The 21,959-nt window shown below is 41.5% G+C and overlaps 1 protein-coding gene across 3 annotated transcripts in view; it reads right to left on the bottom strand.

Moving 5' to 3' along the window:
• The window catches only part of csmd3a (CUB and Sushi multiple domains 3a), a 534,059-nt gene that overhangs the window by 269,395 nt on the left and 242,705 nt on the right, over positions 1 to 21,959 (bottom strand). For all 3 annotated transcript variants that reach the window (XM_037534188.1, XM_037534189.1, XM_037534190.1), the window contains exon 24: positions 15,405 to 15,596. In XM_037534188.1, coding sequence (XP_037390085.1) covers positions 15,405 to 15,596 — 192 coding nt within the window. The remainder of the gene's footprint in view (positions 1 to 15,404; positions 15,597 to 21,959) is intronic.

Raw genomic sequence — 21,959 nt, 5'->3', positions numbered from 1 at the left:
CTGATGTTGTACGTAAAATCTGATATTGTATGTAGCTCTTCTTTATTGTATGTAATTGTTATGGAGTAGGCTTCTGTGTAATTGTGTCATGATTGGCCCCTCCCAGTCCTCCATGTGATTTTGTTTACCTCTAGTCTTGTCCTTGTTTTGATTCCTCCCTGTTCTACCCCTTGTTTCTAGACTCTGCCCTTGACTGCTTTCACGTGTCTTCTTAACCCTCTTGTTAACCACCTGTGTCTTGTTAACCCTCTTGTTAACCACCTGTGTCTTGTTAACCCTCTTGTTAACCACCTGTGTCTTGTTAACCCTCTTGTTAACCACCTGTGTCTTGTTAACCCTCATGTTAACCACCTGTGTCTTGTCAACCCTCTTGTTAACCACCTGTGTCTTCTTAACCCTCTTGTTAACCACCTGTGTCTTGTTCACCCTCATGTTAACCACCTGTGTCTTGTTAACCCTCTTGTTATCCACCTGTGTCTTGTTCACCCTCATGTTAACCACCTGTGTCTTGTTAACCCTCTTGTTAACCACCTGTGTCTTGTTAACCCTCTTGTTAACCACCTGTGTCTTGTTAACCCTCTTGTTAACCACCTGTGTCTTGTCAACCCTCTTGTTAACCACCTGTGTCTTCTTAACCCTCTTGTTAACCACCTGTGTCTTGTTCACCCTCATGTTAACCACCTGTGTCTTGTTAACCCTCTTGTTATCCACCTGTGTCTTGTTCACCCTCATGTTAACCACCTGTGTCTTGTTAACCCTCTTGTTAACCACCTGTGTCTTGTTAACCACCTGTGTCTTGTTAACCACCTGTGTCTTGTTAACCCTCTTGTTAACCACCTGTGTCTTGTCAACCCTCTTGTTAACCACCTGTGTCTTGTTAACCCTCTTGTTAACCACCTGTGTCTTGTTAACCCTCTTGTTAACCACCTGTGTCTTGTTAACCCTCTTGTTAACCACCTGTGTCTTGTCAACCCTCTTTTTAACCACCTGTGTCTTGTTAACCCTCTTGTTAACCACCTGTGTCTTGTTAACCCTCTTGTTAACCACCTATGTCTTGTTAACCTGTTCTAGTATTTAAACCCAGTTTTCACTAGTTGTTTGCTGGTCTTTCTATTGTATAGTGTCATATCTTCTGGCCGCCGTGGTATTTCCTGTTCTCTGTTGTTGTGTTTATCCTGTGTTCCTTTTTGTCATGTCTGTCCCTCGTTATCTCCGTGTTGGCTCTTTGACCCTGAACTGTTTAGACCCTGAGTCTGGATTTGCCCCTAATAAATCTCGCTTCTCTCAGCGTATGTGTCCGCCTCATCATCGATCCCCCGCGTTACAAATGGCCTGTTTCTTGCTTTTTCCTGAGGTTTAAAAATGACATACACTTGCTGGCTGTTTTCACTGGAGATTACGTAAATGAAGGGCACTCTCTGACTTTTGCAAGGTACGCTAAATTCATGATATAGTGAATTTAATAAAACCTTTGTAGCAAAGCTTCACACTTCTGAGATTCAATGCCACTCTCAGGACGTTTTGGAGAGCAGGCCCAGAACTGGAGCTTTCAAAACATTTCAAATGAAATTTCTAATTGAATATTGTGATTTTAATTTGCCATCTGGTGTAGTAGTATTGACCTTTCATTTACGCAAAGATTTAGATGCTTTTTTTAGTAGCTTTATTTCAATTCAAATGCATTTCCAGAACTACATATTTATGCTTAATGTAATTGTGCAATAAATGTGTCAGAAATGATCATTAAAATGTTTATCTTATTTGCATTTTCACTTACAAATAATGGAATAAAGTGGTTTTTCAGTGGAAAAAAGTCTTCATCTAAAAACTTGCTGGCTAAAGAGTTTATGGCTACTCTCGTGTCAGCAGATGAGGTGAAGAAGAGAAATATAGCCGTTTAAGAGGCTTTAAATAAAGCTACTCATAAAGCATCTAAATCTTTGTGTAAATGTAATGTCAACACTAGTAAAACAAATGGCAAATCAAAATCGCAATAATGACTTTTCAGTTTTGAGCTCAGCATCGCATGAACGAGTGGCAAATTTAAATGAAAACAAATTTAACTGCCATTTTACGTCTTACATTTTCATTTTGATCCTGAAATACAGGGAGATTCACTTGAAACATGCCCAGAATATTCTTCCGTAACTCCCGTTAGGATGAAGCAAAAAAAAAGCTATATTCCTTCACGTATTTGTAATCAATTGCCTACCTCATCGCTCTGACGCAGGGTCATCCTGACTTGTTCGAAGCTCCATATACCGCGGAGCTTATTGCACGTTGTTTGGTTCCGATTGCTTCGTCCCAGCGAGAGTTATTACAGAATATTCGGGGCCTCTTTCGAGTGAATCTCCCTGTACTTCCAAACATTATTGATTACCTTGTTAGTTGCATCCAATTTAGGACGTCAACAGCACAGCACAGTTTAGCGTTAACCTTGATCTAACACAAAGTCTTTTCTATAGTATTTCATACATGAAGGACTTATAAAAAGCCTTAGATTACGATTAATCGACCCTTATTAGTCCCACAACGGGGAAATTTCACCATCCGTGACGTGAAACACCACATACACTCTAGTGAGCACACTTGCCCGGAGCGGTGGGCAGCCCAATCCGCAGCACGGAGCAGTTGGGGGTTAGGTGTCTTGCTCAAGGACACCTCAGTCATGTGCTGTCGGCTCTTGGGATTGAACTGGCGACCTTCCGGTCACGAGGCTGGTTCCCTGACCTCCAGCCCACAACTGTCCCCATAGATGTGTGCTGGATCAGGTGCCACATACCAAAATGCCATATATCAGTATATTGTATTTACATTTTGGACACCAGGCCTAGGTATTGTTTAATATGTTTCAGTGTCGATACCTTGTCTTCAACACAGATTCCATAATGTCCTTTTTCCAATACCTTCTTTTACATTATAAACCGAAAATGGGTGCTATTGACCACTTGTTGACCACAAGAGATTGCAGACTAATCTAGGCACACTGACATTAATAACATTGACAAAACAATAATAGTACATGGAACGCACTTTAGACAATCAGCAGCCTAGATTTCGGATCAATTATACTTAATGGCATTTAAAAGTTGTATTGAATGACATGGAGTTTTTCACTGTTCAGTAGTTTTAAAAGTAATTTGGTCCATAAAAGTACTGAATTTAATTACTCAGTCCTGGACAATATATTGCAACATATTCCACTTTCCTATGGCTCTGCAGTGCTGTGGCTCTCCTGAACAGCCCTGGGTTTGAATATGCTCTGGCAAAGCTTCAGTGGAAATATATTACACATTTTAACAAAACCCTGCTTTATAAATTCAGGACTGTGCCATTAATAATAAATTCACAGGTTATTGTAATCTTTTGATAGGAGGTTTAACATCACACAGCAGCCTCCCCCACAGTCCTGCTAACGTGGGAGAATGCCAAAGGCAGTTATGCATGCACACAGTGTCGCCTTTAAGTGCACTTCTCCGCTCCTGCTGTTAATTAATGTTAAAAATCTGTCCACATTATATACGAGCTGGAGCCCACTGTGGAGGCAGGAGTGCGCGGTATACATCACTGCAAAAAGCCAACCATCATCACATTCTTCCAAGCGCCTGTCATAAACTCCAAGCCCACATACAGAACATCATAGCTTACAGCGGTGGACTCCTAATTACATTACATGCAAACAGCAGCTGCTTTACAGACAACAGCAAAAAAATACACCCAAGTGGTAACGGCTGCCTGTACGTTAACCCTTAAAGACATATTAAAGGTGAGTCACTGTATATTTGATTTATATGATGGAATTATTTAAACATAACTACATTACAGCTGATTACACACAAGTTACATAATTAATTACTTTTGAATGCAATTTTCAGGTTTGATTTTGTTGTCAGTCTTTTTTTTATTTAAACAATGAAAAAACAACATGGCAACAGACTGGTAGCACTTTACTGAAGAACAGCATTCATCATGCTACATGCAGGGTTGGGCAAGCGAAAAAGTAGTTGGTTGAACGCACCGTCCTAAATGTATTCAGTCACATATTCCATTACAATACATAAAAAGTATCATTGCATTCAGAACACCTTTACAATAAATCTCAGTAAAGCACATGTAACACTAATATTAATAACATCAGATTTATCAGTCTACTCAGGCTTTAGCAGAGCTCAGTAACACTGAGATTAATAACCGATCATATTGATTTATCAGTCTACTCAGGCTTTAGCAGAGCTCAGTAACGCTGAGATTAATAACCGATCACATTGATTTATCAGTCTACTCAGGCTTTAGCAGAGCTCAGTAACGCTGAGATTAATAACCGATCACATTGATTTATCAGTCTACTCAGGCTTTAGCAGAGCTCAGTAACACAGATTAATAACCGATCACATTGATTTATCAGTCTACTCAGGCTTTAGCAGAGCTCAGTACCACTGAGATTAATAACCGATCACATTGATTTATCAGTCTACTCAGGCTTTAGCAGAGCTCAGTAACACTGAGATTAATAACCGATCACATTGATTTATCAGTCTACTCAGGCTTTAGCAGAGCTCAGTAACACTGAGATTAATAACCGATCACATTGATTTATCAGTCTACTCAGACTTTAGCAGAGCTCAGTAACACTGAGATTAATAACCGATCACATTGATTTATCAGTCTACTCAGGCTTTAGCAGAGCTCAGTAACGCTGAGATTAATAACTGATCACATTGATTTATCAGTCTACTCAGGCTTTAGCAGAGCTCAGTAACGCTGAGATTAATAACCGATCACATTGATTTATCAGTCTACTCAGACTTTAGCAGAGCTCAGTAACACTGAGATTAATAACTGATCACATTGATTTATCAGTTTACTCAGGCTTTAGCAGAGCTCAGTAACACTGAGATTAATAACCGATCACATTGATTTATCAGTCTACTCAGACTTTAGCAGAGCTCAGTAACGCTGAGATTAATAACTGATCACATTGATTTATCAGTCTACTCAGACTTTAGCAGAGCTCAGTAACGCTGAGATTAATAACTGATCACATTGATTTATCAGTCTACTCAGACTTTAGCAGAGCTCAGTAACGCTGAGATTAATAACTGATCACATTGATTTATCAGTCTACTCAGGCTTTAGCAGAGCTCAGTAACGCTGAGATTAATAACTGATCACATTGATTTATCAGTCTACTCAGGCTTTAGCAGAGCTCAGTAACGCTGAGATTAATAACTGATCACATTGATTTATCAGTCTAATCAGGCTTTAGCAGAGCTCAGTAACACTGAGATTAATAACCGATCACATTGATTTATCAGTCTACTCAGGCTTTAGCAGAGCTCAGTAATGCTGAGATTAATAACTGATCACATTGATTTATCAGTCTACTCAGGCTTTAGCAGAGCTCAGTAACACTGAGATTAATAACCGATCACATTGATTTATCAGTCTACTCAGACTTTAGCAGAGCTCAGTAACACTGAGATTAATAACTGATCACATTGATTTATCAGTCTACTCAGACTTTAGCAGAGCTCAGTAACGCTGAGATTAATAACCGATCACATTGATTTATCAGTCTACTCAGGCTTTAGCAGAGCTCAGTAACGCTGAGATTAATAACTGATCACATTGATTTATCAGTCTACTCAGGCTTTAGCAGAGCTCAGTAACACTGAGATTAATAACCGATCACATTGATTTATCAGTCTACTCAGGCTTTAGCAGAGCTCAGTAACGCTGAGATTAATAACCGATCACATTGATTTATCAGTCTACTCAGACTTTAGCAGAGCTCAGTAACGCTGAGATTAATAACCGATCACATTGATTTATCAGTCTACTCAGGCTTTAGCAGAGCTCAGTAACACTGAGATTAATAACCGATCACATTGATTTATCAGTCTACTCAGACTTTAGCAGAGCTCAGTAACACTGAGATTAATAACCGATCACATTGATTTATCAGTCTACTCAGGCTTTAGCAGAGCTCAGTAACACTGAGATTAATAACTGATCGCATTGATTTATCAGTCTACTCAGGCTTTAGCAGAGCTCAGTAACACTGAGATTAATAACCGATCACATTGATTTATCAGTCTACTCAGGCTTTAGCAGAGCTCAGTAACGCTGAGATTAATAACCGATCGCATTGATTTATCAGTCTACTCAGGCTTTAGCAGAGCTCAGTAACACTGAGATTAATAACTGATCACATTGATTTATCAGTCTACTCAGGCTTTAGCAGAGCTCAGTAACACTGAGATTAATAACTGATCACATTGATTTATCAGTCTACTCAGGCTTTAGCAGAGCTCAGTAACGCTGAGATTAATAACCGATCACATTGATTTATCAGTCTACTCAGGCTTTAGCAGAGCTCAGTAACGCTGAGATTAATAACCGATCACATTGATTTATCAGTCTACTCAGGCTTTAGCAGAGCTCAGTAACACAGATTAATAACCGATCACATTGATTTATCAGTCTACTCAGGCTTTAGCAGAGCTCAGTAACACTGAGATTAATAACCGATCACATTGATTTATCAGTCTACTCAGGCTTTAGCAGAGCTCAGTAACACTGAGATTAATAACCGATCACATTGATTTATCAGTCTACTCAGACTTTAGCAGAGCTCAGTAACACTGAGATTAATAACCGATCACATTGATTTATCAGTCTACTCAGACTTTAGCAGAGCTCAGTAACACTGAGATTAATAACCAATCACATTGATTTATCAGTCTACTCAGGCTTTAGCAGAGCTCAGTAACACTGAGATTAATAACCGATCACATTGATTTATCAGTCTACTCAGGCTTTAGCAGAGCTCAGTAACACTGAGATTAATAACTGATCACATTGATTTATCAGTCTACTCAGGCTTTAGCAGAGCTCAGTAACACTGAGATTAATAACTGATCACATTGATTTATCAGTCTAACCAGGGCTTAGGAGTCTTGCCCAAGGACTCTACATTGTTGAAGGCGGAGATGTTACTCACTACACTAACGCTGTAATTGTCATGAATAATACTATTTCTCAAGTTTAAAATGATTCGTTTGGTTACATGTTTAACAAAAATGTGTATTGTTTATTGTGTGTCTACTGTAATGACGTTTTTCAGTAAATCTAACACTCCCCCCAAGCTGTACAACCATGGCCCATTGGGGGGCTGCACTCCACAGGCTGAAAACCACGGATTTATAACGTTTTGTTTAACATTATATTTAAAAGTGAAAACCACGAATGTAGAAAAGAAAAGAAACAAACAAAAAACCCCTCCACTGTACAGCTCTTAGAACTGGAAAAAGCTGGTTTGGTTAGCCTTGGATGAGCCAAGCTGTTTGAAATGTATAATACTGATGGACAAAGAGTGGCAGATTGAACAGCGTCACTGTGCCAACATTGCTTAATGCATTGGTCAGATACCTGTGCTGATGCCTCGAACGTGCCGACTCCGTTGTGAAAGCATCACCAAAATGTGTCAGAATGTTATCAGAAAGAGAAGAAAACATGAAACTAAAGTCATTTGAATCCACCTTAAATTAAACCAGTTACATGCAGGAGCTGCTCCATTTTAGGCGGAATAGAAACATTTTAATCAGAAGCTGACAAATACGAAGCCAACTTCAGCCTCGTGGAGAGGACATGAGTCTCAGCAGCTACTTCTCCCCACAGGATTCAAGTGGATTCTGAACACGTTTCAATGCCAGCCCCAAATAATTTGTACAGCCCAGATTTATTACAACAACAAGCGGTCCTTAACTATTTCTCTCACTTTAAACCATCACACAGCATCGTCGTCTCTACCGTGCGCCGCACCAAGACGCCCTCTCATATCACACTGAGCCCAGAGCTACTGTGAAGTGAAGGCAGTGGACAGGCGAAGACAAGTAATGACAAGTATATCAATTCTACTAGAAACTCGCAAAGACACATTACAATATCACAGCCCATTATTCCATAATAATTCATACAGTAAAAGAAACCATGGCCGGCCCAGCATGTGTTTATGACTGGGTAGGTTTATGACTAAACTGGCACTGAGTCTCTTTGATACTGGCAATATAATGTGTTATGAATGCTTCTTATAAATCATTGACAATTCATTATGCATAATACACATAAACACTAATGTGTAACGAATTTTCAAAAACACGTATAGCCACATTTATAACGCCTTATGCATTGAATACGACACCTTCTGAATGCAATTCACAGATTCTTATAAACACAGAACATCTTCGAAACTAACTCCTCTGAACTTTTGACTTGGATTGATTTCTCTGCCAGCTTCAATGAGCCACAAACGAGACATAATTCTTGCTGAATTACACCATGCTTTTGTTATCGCCAGTGACAACTGCAGCGCCACAGATAACGAAAGCAGACGTGACCCTAACACTTCAAAATACATATTTAATATTAAGGCTGTGGGACTTGCTCTGCACGCTGCAACAACAACCTGAAAGATATAAACGCTTTCAAGAGGGGAAAATGGTTTATGACAATCCTTAAGTGCTGTAAGAATAAAAAATATATGGAGTTTATTTGGAAAAAAAAATGATAAACGCCGTCCTTCAAAAAAAGAGCCGACTGTTGTGAGCGATTGTTAACATGAAGCACGTCCAAAAAAGCCCCTAAATCAGTTTGGTTGCAAATGCATGTTTTACAGCAGAAACAGTCAAACGCCAACGCTGTTCTAGATAAATCTGTACAGTGAATCAGCTTGCAGTATTCAGGTCAGATGACACAACGCTGCTGCTGACTGTTTTAGGCGGAATCTCAAATGGCTCCTACCTAAAAAATGCAGTACGTAGGTCTGAAAATAATGGCTACTGTGGCTAAACCATGCACAGTATGTCTAACAGAGAGCCACTTTGCATTCCTGAAATGACTTATGTAAATGTTTGTTTGTGCAAATGAATTCCTCATATCTTCACTGTGTGTAGCTCTCCATTCTGCAGAATTAAGCAGTGTAATTTAAGCAGAATCTAGTAGGGATGCACTATGATCTGTGTTGGCATCAGATGATTAGATTTCAATCCACGGTTTTCTTCTATTCTCAACGGCAGTTGCCAAGACATCATGACATGACAGTTCCTCTAGAACGGGCTAAACTTCTGTGTAAAGTTTTTCACAGAGAGTAATGACGATGTTTATGCAACGCAGGGCAACTACGCCAAAAATTGCGAAGAGCAAGAATCACATGTGAGTCTAACGCTCACGTTTTGTGCTGCCGAGTCTTTTTTGGCTGGTTGAGCTGTAGCTGAATGTCCTCTAACGTAAGCCAGGCAAACACAAAGGCCCTAATTTATATACTGACTGTAATGGGGAGCGGGGAGGCGGAGGCACGTACTGAGATCAGCGAGATTTATTAAGGGCAAATCCAAAATCAGGGTTGAGACAGTCCAGGGTCAATGAGCCAACATGGATAGATCGGGGACCAGACATGACATAAACCAAAATACAGCAGAACAGAACAAACAGAACATCCAACACAGACAGAGATTCAAACAACAAAAACCAGCAACCACGAGGGGCAAACACAGGGCTTAAATACACATGGAAAACAGGTGGAGACAATCAGGGGCGGAGTCACGAAACAAGGGAGCTAAACCAAAACAAACGCACATGGGCTAAACCAAAACATGAACACGTGGACAGGACTGGGAGGGGCCAATCGTGACTCTCACATTGTACAAAAACACTCAGTCCGCGATGCGGGAAGTTCAGCCCCTACAGAGAGCTCTGTCTACAAACAATTTCAAATAAAGCGGTTTCACTCAGAATTACACGCTGCACACCAAGTACTGAGCAAACCTGCTGAGAAACTAAACTAAGCCAGGCGGTGACGTACATGGGCACACCGACAGGGTCTGTCTGCAGCCCGTTTTACAAAGACAATTGTTCTGCTTCTTTTGCTGATTTTTTCAAATGTTCTTCTTTTTAGTCTATTCCCTTTTCTAAGCAAGGGCTTCCTTACAGCTTGACAGCTCATAGTGCTGAGATTGAGATTTCTTCTCCCAGAAGAAAGATGGACAGAAACATCTTTGGGATTTTTTATTTTTTAAAATTGAACCAAGATCAGAGTTTGATTTTCTCATACCTCTCAATGATGAAAGCCTTCAGTCCTGTTTATCTGATTGGAACAGTTTTGGTGGCATATTAAGTCCCATTTTGGGCCTTTTTGTTCTACTTTCATGCAAGTGGCTTATCTTATATCTAATCTCCTCAGAATTATCTCCTGAAAAAAGGAACAACTTGTACTTTTGTCTGGACAAAATAACATCCATTCTTTAAAGAAGGAGGCTTGCATGAAGAATGTCAATGAGTGATGGGAGTTCACAGCTGGGAAAGATAAAGGTTGATTTGTTTTATGTTTGCTTCACTTTACGACAGCGATCATTTTTCTGAATCTGGCGGGATGGATCATTATGGTACATAAGGTCAAGTGCAACAGACAGCCTGCAGATAACTGTACTGACTGAGTGACCTGCCAGTGACTACAGTAGAAGAGCTCAGGTAAGGATAATAAACTACGATTCAATAACCGGGAACCAGCGTTCCAGAGCGTGGAATCAGCTTTTTCAATAATATGAAGCCAATTTGTTTAAGGATACTTAATATCTTTACAGCAACTTTATACCTCATAGCTTTCAAATAATTCCTTGAAAGACTAAAAAAATAATTGTAGACGTGCCCAGAATGATAAATGGAACTGAAGATGCTTCTAAAACAAGCTGAAGAATAAAGTTCTAATAAAATTCATATCCATAAGACTTCGTATTTGAACAGCGATGAAGTGAAGTTGCTTAAAATTTTGAATAAAACTAAAACAAAAACTATCTAAAACACTTTCTGGCATCTAGTTTATGCAATTAAGATCTAACCTGTATATCACTAATGTGCAAAAATGAATATGAGTGATTCCAAAGTGACAGTGAATGGTACTTCCTTATGATTCAATGGGTTCGGCTTTCCGAACGGACAGAAAGAAGCGAATAAAATGTGGCGTTTAACAGCTTGCTTTGAATGAAATATTTAGCTCAGGAGTCGACCCAAAAGCGCACCATTTTGATGCTAAAAATTCCCAAGGCTCCCTTATCTGTGCAAGTAGGCCTCCAGGCAGGCTTCCAGGCACCACTGTGAATTTTCTTTAGGACTCTTCGAGCATCTGCCCACCCGAACGCACTGTAGCGTTATTTATGGCTCTATTGTCTGGAAATTTGGGTTCGACTCAGGGCATCGAAGCGCTGGCCTCCGCCTCTGAGCTTGTCATTGCTGGAGGGCTGTGAGACTAAAGCACTGTCTCAATGGCTACAGCCGTCAAACGTTCAACAAACTTGTTTAGGAATGGTACAGACTTCATTTAGCAGGGTACTATCAGCTGTGGGATAAACCATGATGAGGCAGCGAAGGGGACAGGTTTATCTTTTCGAGTCTTGGCTCTTCTCGCTACTTCTTCATTTTCAGACTTTCAAATTTATTTTGATAAGTTTTGGGGGGACAAAGGTCATTGAGGAATTCACATCCAAAAATGGGTGGACACTTAACGGGGGCAGTCGTGGGCTGGAGGTCAGGGATCTGGCCCTGTGACCGGAAGGTTGCCGGTTCGATCCCCAGCACCGACAGTCCATGACTGAGGTGTCCTTGAGTAAGACACCTAACCCCCAACTGCTCCCCGGGCGCCGTGGATAGGGCTGCCCACTGCTCCGGGCAAGTGTGCTCACTGCCCCCTAGTGTGTGTGTTCACTAGTGTGTATGCAGTGTTTCACTTCACGGATGGGTAAAATTCGGAGGTGGAATTTCCCCAGTTGTGGGATCAAAAAAGAATCACTTAACTTAACGTACTGTCATGTACATTATATGGCCAAAAGTGTGTGGACATCCCTTCTAATTATTGAGTTCAGGTGTATCAGACACACCTATAACAGGTGTATACAATCTCTCATGCAATGCCTACAGACAATATTGGCAATAGAATGGGTCACACTGAAGACCTCAGAAGCCATGTTTACATGCAGCCTAATAATCCGTTAATAATCCGACTAATAGCTCAATCGGAATAGGATACGTCCATGTATACACTTCATTCGGAATAGTCTAGTCCGATTGAGGCCATTCAGAACGCAGTTTCTATCTGATTGTGGTGGGTAATCCTATAAATAATCCGTTAAACAGAAGAATAATATCCGTGTAAACGCTCCTATCCAATTACATTTCCAATCGGAACGTGTAAGTACGTTCTGTGTATGCTCGCTGTCATGGTAACATTTACTCTAAGCAGTTCTCCACGCATGGACATCGTTTTGGATCCGATTGCTTGTAGTGAGCATGTAAAAGATTTATCAGATTTTTGAATAGGGTGAGCAAAACACCTCAGTCTGAATCTGTAATCAGAATGTATTCAATCAGATTGGCAAAAATCTTTGCATGCAAACACAGCCAGTGACTTTACTTGTGGCACTGTCATAGGATGCCGCCTTGGAAGTCAGCTCATAAAATGCCTGCCCTGCTAGGTCTGCCCTGGTCAACTGTAAGTGAAATATTATTGTGAAATGGAAGCGTCTAGGAGCAACAACAACTCAGCCAAACGCACAGAATGGGGCTGCCGAGTGCTAAAACATGAAGCGTGCAAAATCTGTTGGATCACTTGCTACACAGTTCCAAACTGCACACGAGTCGAAGATCATCTACAATGCCAAGCGTCAGTTGGAGCGGTGTAAGGCACGCCACCCACTGGACTCTGGAGCAATGGAAATGTGTTCTCTGGAGTGAAGAATCATGTTTCACTCTCTGGCAGTCTGATGGCTGAATCTGGGATACTGCGAGTACGCCACCTACTGGTGCATACTTACCATTATAAAGGCCATATCATGTATTTAAGCTGGTGAAACATTTTTTATATCAGTTTCTTGCACTGTAAAGTTCTACAAGCGTCTTCAGAAAGAACCTAAACTCAACCTCAAGTGTCAATGAACAAGTCAAAGTCTAAATTAAACAAGACGACGTCTAGATCAGCCAGAGGTATTCCAGAAACAGGCGCCGAAAATATGCTCTGAGGAAAAAAGGAGCAGCATTTAAAGCCAGTTGTTAAGCATTGGGACGGTTCTATTATGCTTTCAGGTTGTGCAGCAGCCAGTGGCACAGGAAACATCGCACTGTTAGATGGGAGAATGGATTTCACTAAATATCAGCAAATTCTGGTAGCAAATGTGGCAGTCAGTCAAGAAGCTGAAGCTGGAAAGAGGTGACCGTCTACAATAGGGCCATGTTTTTTTAGTCTCCTGCCTGATGGAACCTGATGGAAAGCTTCCAATTTAACCCGTTTCAGTCCACAACAAATCCGCTATAGACACGTATCTCCCATCCGACTTGTCGAGGTATGCTCCACTGTGTTGGGGCCAACTGTCAAGGCAATAGTGCGAGGTTCTACGATGATGTACGATGAAGACTCACTCATTCTTACTCTTCCAGCACTTAAAGATTGTCATGAATCATTTTCCCTCTCACAGGTTTCATCCTCCACTGGCGTAACAGCACACAAAGCAACAGTCACACAGCACTAACATTAAATATGTATTTGGATGTGTTAGGGTCACGTCTGCTTTCGTTAACTGTAGAGACTGCAGTTATCGCTGGTGATAACCAAAGCATGCTGTTATTCAGGATGAATTATTTCTCACTCCTAGCTCACGGACACGAGCAGGGAAATTCTGTTGGGTTTGGTGGACGGCCAATAATTTTGGGCCTTCTTTAGTGATTTTTTTAAGGCAACAGTCAAAAAACTTTACTTTTTTTACAGCACTCACACTTTGGATGATAAATAAAATACACTGATATTGAACATACTCCTAACAGATGGGCGTTCTTCAGATGAAGCATTCAGAGGAGCGTAACTGTTCACAGAAAACGGGCCCAGCTAATGTGGCTTTTCAGACTGTACAAACAGAAATCAGATCAGTTCAGCTCCGTAAAATGAAGAATAGGGTTGCGTGTACGTACGCAATAACAAGCAGCATGGACATGAGGTAAACAGCCCCAAATCAGAGTGAACACACCCTATGAAACATTAGGGGGCTGACATGATAATAGGCTAACGTCACAGTTTCAGATTTAGGCTTTAAGCTGAAGTATTTCTTGCAGAATCTCAATGTAAAACTGAAATAATAAAAATAATAATAAAAAAAAAGTTACATGTACATCAAGTAAGTTTCAGTGTCAAAACCGACACATGCAATATTAAAGCCAGTGTGAATACATCGCCATTAGCCTCGAGCTAACATAGCTCACATAGTGAAGTCTTATTCTTCACCCCAGAGAACGTTTCCACCGCTCCAGAGCCAGGGGGCACTGAGCTTTACGCCACGCCAGCTGACACCTGACATTGCACACGGTGATCTTAGGTTTGCGTGAAGCTGCTCAGCCATGGAGAATCGTTTCATAAACACTCTGATACACAGTTCTTGTTCTGATGTTTGCTTCTAGAGGCAGTTTGGAACACAGCACAGGTGATGTTTATGCACTTCAGCGCTCGGCAGCCCTACTCTGTTGGTCTACCATCTGAGATGTTGTTGCTCCTCAGCGCTTCTGTTTCACAGCAGCAGCACTTACAGTTGACCAGGGCAGATCTAGCAGGGCAATGGGTTAACTGTTAGAAATAAGTGTGGCTGAAACACCAGACCTCAAATATTAGAAAGGGTGTAGTTTCCCCACCAGGATAGTTTTTGTTCACAAACATTTAGATTTAGATTTAATTCCACTCTAATTCCATGTTTAATTTTGTAGTGTCAGGAAAAAAAAATACATTTTACAGAAAATTACACAAAAGCAAACAGCACTTTAATGGCTGTTTTGGCCGAAAAATGTAGTAAATAAAGAGTGGTCTCTGACTTTTGCACAGTACCCTATGTCAGAAAACTGCAATACAGATTGGCAGAAACGATCTAACTGCCGATTACCTTTCTGTTGAGGAAGCGCAGTGAAATAAAGCTAATGATATTATAGATGTGGCAGCTGATCCATGCAATATGCCATTAAGGCATACGCTGTGGTCCAAAAGTGACACTTACGTAAACCCTTTTCCGCATGCAGACCACGGCCTAATTGACGAAGACGTATGGGACGAGAAGGACGCAAGACTAAGGGCAAACGCTGTCCCTCTCCAATTCGAGACGGGGTTCACGACAGCAGCAGCCTTGCAGATCAATTATTCAGAACAAAAGCACTAGCGCTATTTGTAGATGCACGCAAAGAGAAAAGAACAGTGGCTGCATTTTTAACAAAGCCCAATTAAGTGGAATCCGTGTAGGACTAAATCCTGGAGATTAAGGGTCAGCATGCTGATGGGGTGTGTATGTTAATGGCGGCTGACAGTGCGGAGGTGGAGGAGTGATTACCTATGCAGGACGGCAGCTGATGGTCCCAGGCCCGCCTCTCGCCCGTCATGCACCTCAGCACGCTGCTGCCATGGAGACTGTAGCCAGGGTCGCATTGGTACGTGACGGCACTGCCGGCGAAGTGGCCCTGGTCGCTCACTTTGGAGCCGAACTGCGGCACGCCCGGCTCATCGCAGTGGGAGAGCTCGAAGCCTGAGGAAAAGGACAAGGGACAGCAGGAAGGTTGGCATCAGCGGCTAGAGACCAAGCGTCCAAGCTTACCTGTGTATAATGGAGCTGATTCAAATTTATATCCACTCATTAAAGGAATACTCTGGAGAAACCTTAAATCTCACACCATTTTATCATTGCATAAAATCTCCTCAATCAAGACGTGTTCGGAGTCCAGCTGGGTAGCTTTGCACAAGAAGGCAAAGTAATGGAAGCTTATGAACAACAATTAACACCATGCCTAAATTATCCTAATATAGACTTGCTATATGACCCGTTACACGGTCATTTGACTTGGGATAGGAACACGGCTAGACCGAGTGATCGTGTGACTTGGCGGCAGGAATGTGTCTTGAGCCAGAAGGCACTTGATTTGGGATGAGAAAGTGGCTAGAAACAATGGTCATCTGACTTGAGCAGTCAGTGGTCATTTAACTTGGCATAGGAATGTGGCTAGAGCCAGTGGTCACGTGACTTGAGACAGGAATCGAGCTACAGCTAGTGGTCATGTCAGTTAGGGTAAGAATGTGACTAGAGCCATTGGTTATGTTACTTTAGGGCATCCCTAGAGCCAGTGGTCATCTGACTTGGGGTAGGACTGTGGCTATAGCCTCTGGTCATTTGACTTGGGGGCAGAAACATGGCAGGGTATGTGAGTGAAGTGGAGCAGCAGCTCCTGCTCCTCACTCAGAGTTCTGTGATCAGTCCCCTCCAGGTTTACCAATTCCTGCCCCCTGCTAGGGTGAGAGAAAAGCCACACAAGAAACTGTAACTGTTTTTATTCTTTTTACTTTTTTTAGGATAAGAAATAACATAAGATACATAGCTTAAAGGTGGGAGTATAGCCCTTCCTAGGCAACTCCTATAAAATCCACACCAAAGCAGTTGCAGTTTCCCTTCCCACCTTCAAGACACATAATCAGTAGTGGGGAGAGATTTTACTAATCTCTATAACTGAGTGACATTAATGGAGCATTTGCATTGTTTGTGTTCTACATTATGCACTATACAGTGCGCAGAAAAAGGATTTGCCCCACTTTATTGCCACACTTAAGTGACGCTTAATTAAGTATGACATTCACTCACTGGCCACTTGAGGCCACTGGCCATTAGGTACACCTTGCTAGTGAAAGGTTGGACCCCTTTTTCCTTCAGAACTGCCTTAATTCTTCATGGCAGACTTTCAACAAGGTGTTGGAAATGTTCCTCAGAGATTTTGGTTGGTTATTTGAGTTCCTGCTGCCTTTCTATCATCTGGAACCAGTCTGCCCATTCTCCTCTGACCTCTCACATCAACAAGGCATTTTCGAACACACAACTGACCGCTCACTGGATATCTCCTCTTTTTCGGACCGTTCTCTGTAAACCCTAGAGATGGTTGAGCGTGAAAATCCCAGCAGATCAGCAGTTTCTGAAATACTCAGACCAGCCCGTCTGGCACCAACAACCACGCCACGTTCAAAGCCCCTTAAATCCCCTTTCTTCCCCGTTCTGATGCTCGGTCTGCACTTCAGGAAGTCGTCTTGACCACCTCTACATGCCTAAATGCAGTGAGCTGCGGCCGTGTGATTGGCTGATTAGCCATTTGTGTTAATAAGCAATTGAACAGGTGTACCTAATAAAGTGGCCGGTGAGTATATATGCAGAAACAGAAGAAACCAGGGGGCTAATACTTTTTCACTGTACTGCAAACTCGTGTGAAATTCAACAGCATTAGAGCGATCTTTCAGAGAACGCAGGCGCTCCAATCTGCGTCCACGCTGCTCAAACGCTCTGGTTAGTAGAGACCACAAAATACAGCATCACCCCCCTGCAAGCAACTTTCCAAGCTTCAGTGTAAGAACCTGCATTCAGCTCCGGTTCATATCGACCCTGCTTCTCTTAGCCCACTCGTTCAATTAAGAATCATCAGTAGATAAAACCTCCTTTGTCTTTCCATCGCCACAGGTAACTGTAGTAAGTAGGGGCACAAATAATATCATTCAACCTATTAAAAGTTAATCAGCTCTTAATGAGCAAATGATAAAGCTAATTAACTCATTAAGAAAGCTATGAGTGAGACAAGCTTCACCAGGTCCATCAGGAGTCCATGTCCCAGAGGAAAAGAGATGCAGGAAAACACTCCACGATAAATTTCCCCAAGTGCCTGCGTCATAAAACTTGCTAATACAACAATAACGAAGTTCCACAATTGTGGAATTTCAGCATCTCCTTGTCCGAAAGCATGTGAGAAGGGTACGCGCAGAGCTGTTCCACTGTGGCTGCTAATTAAGGCCTTATTGACGCAGGACTTCCTCTCACAGGTAGGCTAGAGTGAATTCAGCCATAGAAATCAGGCCTTCTTCACTTTACAGATGACACAGCTGGTTTTGGGCTTGGTGTAGAAACAGCAGTTAGAGCAGGAATTCATGCACTTATAAAACAGCCATATGAAAACACACAACACACAACTTTTCAAACACACGGCATTCTGGATATTACCATCCGCGCCGCCGTTAATGATTATATTACTAATTAAGCATTTTATTGATTACTCAGACGATCACGCAAGTAATCAGAGATTTTAACAAAAGCCAAACAATAAAAACAGACTTAACTGAGCAAGAAAACACCCTGCACAGCCTTTTAAATGTTTGAAAAGTGCCTGGACACAATAATCCTGAAAGCTTTTGGAAAGATTTCATTAGCGAGGCCAGCGGGAGAATTCAGAACATGCATGACTGTCACTGAATCACTGAGAGGCGACGACTTTTTTAAACCAATTTTGAAATTCACTCAAATACTTTGCCAATTTCTGCGCAGTAAAAATAGGGTCACAATGTAAAGCAAGTCATTGAGAGTGGTCTCGCGGTCTACAGCCTTAGAAAAAAGGATTCCAGGATTGTGTAGGACCAGAAAAAAGTTCCATGGCTATGTTCGCATGATGAGCGCTGTGTAAACGAAGCTGGTTCCTGAAACTATGTGCATGTCCTGATGAATAATTTCATGCGAATGAACCACACGCATCATAAACCGCATATCAGCAGCAGAGCAAGCCCTTGTTGTGAAGGTAATTTACTCTAATGTACTGCTACTCTGATGTATTGTTTTTGCACCGTTTACTGGCACTAACTCTTGGCTCTGCACTGCTGTCACACGAACACTAAAACTCTGATTTGAGAGGTTTCATTAACGCAAACATGACCACGAATCGCCTCACACCCACAGCAACAGTCTAACAAGAGCGTCCCGGTGCTGAATGCATGGGAAGCAGTGATGGTGGCTTCTTTTTATTTTATTTATTTTTTATTGTTATTTATTTATTTATTTTATTTTTACCCGATTTTCTCGGTAATTTAGTCATTCCACCTGCTAGTCAGGAGTTAGGACTCCCCCAGTCACACAATACTACCAACACTAGGGGGGTGAAGGCAGCCCAGGCTTCCTCTGAGACCTGTGAAACCAGCCACCGCTTCTTTTCTAACTGCCGCTCACGCGACGTCACGGGACGGCCGAACGCGCTCGGAGGAAAGCGCCGACCGCCAGATCTGCTACGTCAGCTGACAGACGCCTGCACTGACTAGTATCGCATTGAGTGATGGGGGGAGAAGGGGGGGCCATCCTACCCACCCAGAGAGAGCGAGGCCAATTGTGCTCTCCTGGACTCCCGGCTACGGACGACTGCAGCATCACCAGGGATCGAACTCGCGATCTCCTGATGACACGGCCAGCGCTTAGACGGCTGCGCCACTCGGGAGTAACGGTGGCTTCTGTTACGACAAAACTGTCCAACAAATCATGTGGAGCCTTTTCAGGAATGAAATGCACATTCACGCTTTTTTTGTAGGCCTATATTGAATATGAATATTGGCCTATTCTTCAGACTGAAGCTACTGAAGCACCTCACGCAATTCACTCCCATTTCACAGGTTGAAAACTTCTCCACAAGCTTCTTCTCCATTTCCTTTGATACTTCATATGAGCACTGCTTCATCAATGACACAGTGAAAACATGTGCATTGGCATTTTACTTTGCACGGTAGTGGATAGTATGATGATACAAGACGCAACAAATTATGATTATTACGCCTTATGTCATCACTGTGAGATCCAGCGGCTTGGTTGAACATGCTTTACGTCCATATCGTGCAGCCCTACCACGCAGAGAACCATTTAAGCATTCAAATGATTATTTGAGTGTTCACAGCTCTATAAATCTGACCACTGTCCTCACGAAGGAACCCCTGAAGAGTCACTTTTTGAAGGGTGTAGAGAAGCTGTCAGAATTATTCATTATGTCATTTTGGATAGTAAAAGGTTTTATGTTTGCAGTGCAGACAGCACAACCCCTGGTTCCTACCATCACCTCTGTAAAGAGTCCAAGTTTCTCTACAATGAACCACTTTACATTAAGCTTTTATGTACATCTCAACCACTGGCTTTATGGAATCACCTACAGCTCAGTTCATCACTCTGGACACCGCTGCCTTCCGTTGCCAAATGCCTGTGGTATCGATATAACTTGCAGTGACTTATGTCAACAACATATAACCCAAAATACTAACACTGCTAATAGTTAAAGACAGAGAGGGGTTCGTCAGCAATATTCAAATGAGTTCTCACTAACAGGTCTCCACTTTTCCCTTCACGCGCTGTCAGCCGCATTAGCATATTGGGTAAATTCCTCCGAGTGTGTGCCTGAACTTCAGTCATTTGTTTGCCACTATTCTCCCCAGCCCAGCGTTTCTAACTAACGCACTGTAGGGCAACACAGATTTGTCAGCTTATGTAACGGAGTGTGTGTGCGGTTCACCAGCGATTTCCACTTCATATGGAAATTTTTAGGCTTCCGTTTTCTCCCGAGTGTCTCGGGGCTATCCTGCCGTGCTCCTTGGCACTGATATAATCCCCCACAATGCCAAAGATTATGACAGTCTTACTAGAACCCGGGCGCTCACAAAATTACAGTAGTCGCAGTCCATTAAGGAGATTGCATCTGTGACAGGAGGCGAGGAGTGGGAGGAATTTCTGGTCAGACTGAGTCCGAACTCTGTTCTTCAGTAGAAACTTAATCATCACTTATATAAATACCATAAGACTACACTGGAACCCTAAGCCATCAGGGGTCCAAGCACCACAGATGCTGAAATTCTATTGTTTTTGTTCTGGTTATCCGAATTTTCTTAATTTTTAATATAAATAATAATTTAAACAGGGGAGCATTATAAACTAGAATTTCAAATATTCAAATGTGTTTTTTTATATGTTATATTTTGGGAATTACCTGTTTACTGTCATTTTTGTTATTATCTGCCTCAAGTTTAATGACAAGTTCAGTTTTTGACATTCAATTCCAAATTCAACTATAACTTGAATATTAATTTCATAATTTCATGCGGGATTTCTTTTGTATCCTAATTCCATACTGGAGATTAATTTTCAATCATGATACTCATTTTATTATAATACTATATAATATATATTATATAGTATTATAATATATATTTATTATAACACTATTTCATTTCTTTTTTATTGCATTTCATTCTGGATGGGGATTTTTTTATTACAACTTCAATGGATATCAATTTCATTAGGACTCCTTTCTAGATATTTCTACAAGGAAATGAGAGTTAGCGAGAGGAGTCAGCAATATTCAAATGAGCTCTTGTTAAGTGGCCCCACTTTTCCTTTCAAGCACTGTCAGCTGCTTTAGCATTTTGGACAAGTTCCTCCAAGAGTGCGTCTGAAATTCAGTCTTTTCTTTTCTTTTCTTTTCTTTCTTTTATTAATTTAATCAAATTTTCATTCAGGGTATACATTTTATTTTACTAGGGCTTCACTCCAGAGTCTAATTTTACTAGAGCTTCACTCCAGAGTCTAATTTTACTAGAGCTTCACTCCAGAGTCTAATTTTACTAGGGCTTCACTCCAGAGTCTAATTTTACTAGAGCTTCACTCCGGAGTCTAATTTTACTAGAGCTTCACTCCAGAGTCTAATTTTACTAGAGCTTCACTCCAGAGTCTAATTTTACTAGAGCTTCACTCCAGAGTCTAATTTTACTAGAGCTTCACTCCGGAGTCTAATTTTACTAGAGCTTCACTCCGGATTCTAATTTTACTAGAGCTTCACTCCAGAGTCTAATTTTACTAGAGCTTCACTCCGGAGTCTAATTTTACTAGAGCTTCACTCCGCATTCTAATTTTACTAGGGCTTCACTCCAGAGTCTAATTTTACTAGAGCTTCACTCCAGAGTCTAATTTTACTAGAGCTTCACTCCGGAGTCTAATTTTACTAGAGCTTCACTCCGGATTCTAATTTTACTAGAGCTTCACTCCGGAGTCTAATTTTACTAGAGCTTCACT

This window comes from Pygocentrus nattereri, chromosome 24, assembly GCF_015220715.1.
Source record: "Pygocentrus nattereri isolate fPygNat1 chromosome 24, fPygNat1.pri, whole genome shotgun sequence".
Lineage (NCBI taxonomy): Eukaryota > Metazoa > Chordata > Actinopteri > Characiformes > Serrasalmidae > Pygocentrus > Pygocentrus nattereri.
The sequence above is the reverse complement of the archived record's forward strand: the minus strand, read 5'-3'. Positions and strand labels throughout refer to the sequence as shown.